This window comes from Tasmannia lanceolata, unplaced genomic scaffold (assembly GCF_043159265.1).
Source record: "Tasmannia lanceolata isolate RefF3 unplaced genomic scaffold, GAP_Taslan_0.1 ptg000013l, whole genome shotgun sequence".
Lineage (NCBI taxonomy): Eukaryota > Viridiplantae > Streptophyta > Magnoliopsida > Canellales > Winteraceae > Tasmannia > Tasmannia lanceolata.
Genome location: NW_027518690.1, coordinates 39,067,709 through 39,073,524, shown reverse-complemented (window position 1 = coordinate 39,073,524; position 5,816 = coordinate 39,067,709). Strand labels below are relative to the sequence as shown.

Sequence of the window (5,816 nt, the reverse complement as noted above, 5' to 3'; positions counted from 1 at the left end):
TGCCAGGACAGCATACCAGTAGCTTGATCATGACCCTCTTTTACACTGTTTTCAAACTAAGACCTGGATTCTAAAATCCGTGTATCCAAACGGCCGCTACGCATTTGAGTCTTCCGTGCTAACCCTAAATCTTTCCTAAAGCCTTTATCCCATTAGGAGTGTAGGAGTCTTCCTAAAATAGGTATTGTCCTGCATCTGTTTGCTAGGCTTGGATTTTATTTTTTATTTTTTTTGGAAGGTAAAATATTTATTGATTGCCTAAAGTGAAATATATCATAGGGGGCATGAAATCCCACCCAATGCAAACACAAACAAGTACCCAAAGGCCACCTAAGGGCTACAAAATTTTAACTACTTAACCTCAGTAAACAAAGGCAAAACAGAGAAGATGCATTACAATTCACTAAAACTAGCGAAAAGCCTCTCAACTCCCTCCATAAGTGGTTGCTAGATAAAATCAGCAAAAACAACATGATTTAGCTAGTGGTGAAAAGTACTTCTCCTTCCATGTCAGCCCCTTCTTTGGCAAGCTTGTCGGCTTTCTCGTTGGCTGATCTTCTCATATGAATTAGTGTTGGGTTAATGACAACAACTAGATCTCTTATTTCTGATATTACATCAGCAAGCTTCCAAGATTCAAGAGATTTGCTAGTAGCGCAGGTGATTGTGTTGGAGGAGTCGCCTTTAATGATGAATGGTTCGATCTTGATTTTGATTACCATTTCAATCCCCACAGCAAAGCTCGGCCTTTTGCTTTATTTGCATCACATATGCCTATAGGCCCAGAGAACGATAAGAGTTTTTCTCCATCCGAATTACAAAAGATTCTCCCAATCCTATCCGACCTGGGTTACCTTTGAAACTTCCATCAAATTTGAACTCGATTGATCCAAGAGAACGTGCAATTCACTTCGAAGAAATTTTAGACATTCCAATTGTTGTGCAAATGTCTTGTATTCTAGCATTTTACATGGTCCTAACAGACTAATGTGGCCAAGAAGAAGAGAGTTTGTAACCCTAGACTGAAATAGTGAAAAATCTTCTCCCGTGGACGTAGGCAGTGCCGAACTACGTAAAATCTTGTGTTTCTTATGTGATTGTGGTCTTTGCATCGTTCTTTTGGTGTTTTGTTCCACATCGTGGTTGATCCTATATCAAGAAGGTATTTCTCGGCTTTTCTATGCCAACCTTCTCCATGACAATCGTCCTCCAATCCTTTAAAATATCATAACCGACATATGTGACTTTGAGTTTACTTCCTCTTCCCCAAATTATACGGTCAATCTTGATGTCTAGGAGGAATCTTCCTAATTCTCTCTTTGGGTCATTGAGTATTTGATTATTCTTTTCTTTCCAAAGATGCAACATCACAGCAAAAGGGACTAGCTTCCCAATGATTTGTCCCGCTTCACCAAATGGACCATAGGCCGATTAAGAATGACTTTCTTGATCCACTCTTGAGATACCCAATCTATGCCAAAGCATTTAATAACACACATCCATATAGAAGATAGGAAATAGGGTAACTCACCAAAAGATAAGCTAAGGATTCTTCTTGCACAGTACACATGCTTGCCAGCGGGACATGCCTTCTCTTTAGCTGGTCACATGTACTAATTCTTTCTTTCTTTTTGCCACCGTCCAAGCAAAGGTTGTCACGCGAGGGGGAGCATAATACTTTCAGATTTGGTGATGTGTGTTGTTAAATGCTTGAGGAATAGCCACACAAAAAATAAAGCTCTTGAGGAATAACCAAAAAGAGAGAAACATTTTCCACGTTTAAATTGGGCACTTCATGTCAATAATTCAGTGCTTCCTTCCCCATCTCATATGAGAGAAATTATATGATGCCCGACCGTTAAGAAACAAGGGCGGGGAGAGAGAGAGAGAGAGAGAGAGAGAATTCCCTGTTGCAGGGAGACAACATGGGAGGTCTATAAATACCCCTGTTTGTTAGAGATTGCAGGGCGACCTCCTGCCAAAGATGAAGAGACAATAATATTGTGTTTGGGTAGAACTGGTGAGGGCCACAGGGTTTTTGGGTCCTGATATCTCGAATTCTTACTAAAACTCCCACCAATAGGCCGTTAGAGTAAAAAATATCTCACTGATGTGATGATCAAAACTTGTAAAAGGTTAAAGTCAACCTGCTAGAAGGCTCAATTTCTAAAATTGTTTAGGCTAATAGCATTGTTTTGTTAGACATTAATTGTTGTTAGTAGTTCATTAAATAGAAATTATGAAAAGTTAGGTATTAATTTTTTTTAATACGAATGGGATTCACAATCAAATTAAGAGTTGTGGTTGGAACTTACAACCGGGCTGTTTGGATACATGGATTTTAGAATCCAAGTTTTAGTTTCAGAGCAGAGTAAAATTCTAGAGTTTAAGTAAGAAATCTAGGTTTTAAAAATCTCTCACCCGTCCTGAGGTTTCTAAAACCTGGAAACACGGGACGATTTCCTACTCTCTCGCTCGACAGAAAGAAGGGTGAGAAATTAGAAACCAACGGACAGTCTCCTTCTCTCTGTCTCCCAACCAAGATTTGGAGGAAATCCAAGATTCTAAGGTCAATGTATCCAAACGGCCCCTTGCAAACCCTGTTAGAAACCCCATTATAAGACCACATTATAAGACCTCCATGAGACATAACACTTCCCTTTTCTCCTTTTTATGCTTGAAAGTTCATGTAAAACATGTGGAGAAGATCCCATAATCATATCTAAAAAGGTTTTACATCACCTTAATTTTTTAAGAAAATACACCAAAGTTTCACTTTTGTTACTAGTTTTTAAGAATGGTGTTTAAGAGTATATAGTATACTACCTATGGCACTATTGTAACCCTAATCACAACTTCATTGGCTAAATGGTAATGCTACAGTAATGAATTATTTGACCATAGCTTAGAAAGTGGGTTTGGGGTGAATCCAAATTCAACAAAGCACCTCTATTAGCCACCTAAAATCCCAATCACTCTTTCTTCTCATTGTTATTTCAAAATTCCACCAGATTTCACAACGGTCAAATTTCAAAAACCGGAAAAGTAATCAAATCCTTTTCCCGGGAAAAAAATTGCCACCAATAATGAAAAACAGGACATAGACCCATCAAATTTCAGGCAACCCCGGCAAGTCACCAGCTTGAGTTAAGAGATCTACCCAGAAATCCATGCTATCCTCATTGTACAATTCTCCAAAGGGGAAAGGAGAGATTTGGATTTGATGTTCTGGATTTCCCACTCCCGAGCAGACATTATCAATGATATAATGAAATTCTTCGTTTTTGACGATCATGTTACTGTTCTCGCTTGTTACAATAGAAGAATCATTGCCCGATGACGAGAAATCGCTCGGAGATTGTTGTGGGGATACTGAGATTTGGGTGGAATTCTCAAATTTCAGAAAATTTAACGGTTTAGATTCTCTCTTCATCCGGGCGTCACATTCAGATCTTTGGGTGGATAGATTTTGATTCAGGCGCTTCTTTAAGTGGGTGTGCCAGACGTTTTTGATCTCATTGTCTGTTCTTCCTGGTAATCTTGCTGCAATTGCAGACCATCTGAAAATACAAGAAGAAATGTAAGACATTTGTGCTAATTTTAGTCATAATGTTGCTTTAAGAGGTTTGTAATTGCAAAAGAAGACCCACTTGAGGTAAAATTCTTATTTGTTGGACTAAAAATGACATGAGAATTTTAGGATTTCAACTAATTTCTTCATTAGGATTTCAGCTTATTTCTTCATTAGGATTTCAGCAAGATAATCCCAATATTTTTAGAACTCCCAACAGAAAAATATTAAAAAATTTACGTGCCTCATGTCTGTGTCAGGTTAAGATTAGGATTAGAGACAGCTAGCTAGCTCTCTCTCTCTCTCTCTCTCTATATATACAAGCCATAGAGCCAAAAATTCAAACAAATATAAATTGAGTAAAGTGTTATTGAGCTCGAGCTCCGATAGTTATCTGAGCTCCAGCGTCGAAAGCTCATGTGGGCCCACTTTTTGGGATGATCCAAACCATTCATTTGAAAGGCCCTTACAAGGATAGGGTGGGTACTAAAAATCAGGTCTATAAGATCATCCTAACCCTTCCATAAGTGGGGGGGAAAATGGACAGATACTGTTTCTCCCCATATCTGCCCATTTTCCCCTCCACAAATGTAAGGATTAGGATGATCCTATGGACGTGATTTTTTGCAAGCACCCTGTCCATGTAAGGGCTTTTCAAATGAATGCTTTGGATCATCCCAAAAATGTGGCCAACATGAGTTTCTGAGCTCGAGCTCAGAAACACTTTCCTCTTATAAATTTTCAGTCTAGTTACTATTTTTAGTAAATATATATCTTAGTCATTTTTAGGTTTGGGAACTCAATTTTATTTAAGAGGTCTTGTTTAAGGAATTAGGAAAATATTTATAAAAGTTCATACTTTTTTACACAAAAGGACAACTTGAGCCAACTCTATTCAATTTTTTACCTTAGAGGGACTTCAATTTAAGGTAATATCCCTCTAAATTAACCATAATCATATCATTTCCCTCTAAATCGTGGAAAGAAAAATAAATCCCATGAAAAAAATATGTATTAGAAATATTTTTCTTGCAATCCAAAAAAAGGCCTAAGCTTAAATAAAGGGTTTTAAGTGCATTAGATTTTTTTAAAATAAAAATTGATAAAATTTATTAATTCAGCTAAATTATGGTTTTGGAAATGAGGGATTGATACATACTGCATTGAAACCAAAAACAAAGTTAGATTCGGTCTAGAATAGATCCAATTTTGCACTATTTTTCCTTGTGGATTCAAGGCATGATCTTCTAGGATGTGATTTTTACGTTTTCTGATACACTAATATGCAAATATTTTTGAAGTTTTTATCAGAAAATAATGGTTATAAAAGTTCTAAAGATGGTATAAGCTAATTTCTTCTGAAGAGAAATTGTGCTGAATTTCGCACATAATTTCCTTGTTTTGAAGAAAAAGAATGATTAATTGAATTCAGAAATTGGCCTCAGCTTGTACCTATTCCCAAGCAATTCATGTAGTTTGATGATAGTTTCCTCTTCTTCTCTGCTGAAATCCCCTCGTTTAATATCTGGACGCAAGTAATTCGTCCATCGGAGCCTGCAACTCTTCCCACACCTTAATAGACCTGAAAATGAGAAGAAAGACAAATAAAAATCTTGGGTTTCTCCGAAAAGTTTTTACTTTTCTTTTTCTATCATCTTAGAAATGACAACTTTTGATCTAGTAAATATAAGAAAAAAATGCTATTATTTCCAATAGAGTAGTACACGGATCAATTCTATAAGAAAATATCATAAAAACATCCTTGAAGTTAGACAGAAAGACCTTTATCTCTATAGGAAAATCATATATGAATTTTTACAAATCTGTCAAAGAGCAAGTCACGGATTGAATTGAAAGTTCAAAGATTCAAGACTAATGAGGAAAACTTTTTTTTTTTTTTTTTTTTTTGAGTCTACCATGTGAACTAATAACTTGGTTTGCTCTTCTATATGAATCCTCAAATCTTTTTTCTCCTTGATCTGATAAAATAAAACAATTGGTATCTTTGAGATTGGGACTTTTCCACATAAACTCAGTTGGGATTTTGTATTTACCGGCTTGCTTGGGAAGTGCACGCCAATTCCCATGTCCAAATCTCTGAATAAAAACTATCAATATTTGGTCTTCTTCAGGTGTCCAAGGCCCTTTCTTCAATCCCATCTTCTCACAACAAGGAGCTCTCACCATCTTTCAAAACACTCTCCAAACCCAACTCTCACAACCTCAAAAACTCTCCTCAGAGCCC

At 36.8% G+C, this 5,816-nt stretch overlaps 1 protein-coding gene across 1 annotated transcript; it reads right to left on the bottom strand.

Annotated features, from left to right (window-relative positions):
- Nucleotides 1–2,952: 2,952 nt before the first annotated feature.
- On the bottom strand, nucleotides 2,953–5,816 carry LOC143891436 (transcription factor MYB30-like). Its single transcript, XM_077396006.1, has 3 exons — nucleotides 5,626–5,816; nucleotides 5,024–5,153; nucleotides 2,953–3,560 (listed from the first exon to the last, which is right to left on the bottom strand). Exons 1-3 carry the CDS (start codon nucleotides 5,756–5,758, stop codon nucleotides 3,110–3,112), a joined length of 714 nt encoding a protein of 237 aa, XP_077252121.1. The 5' UTR covers nucleotides 5,759–5,816; the 3' UTR covers nucleotides 2,953–3,109.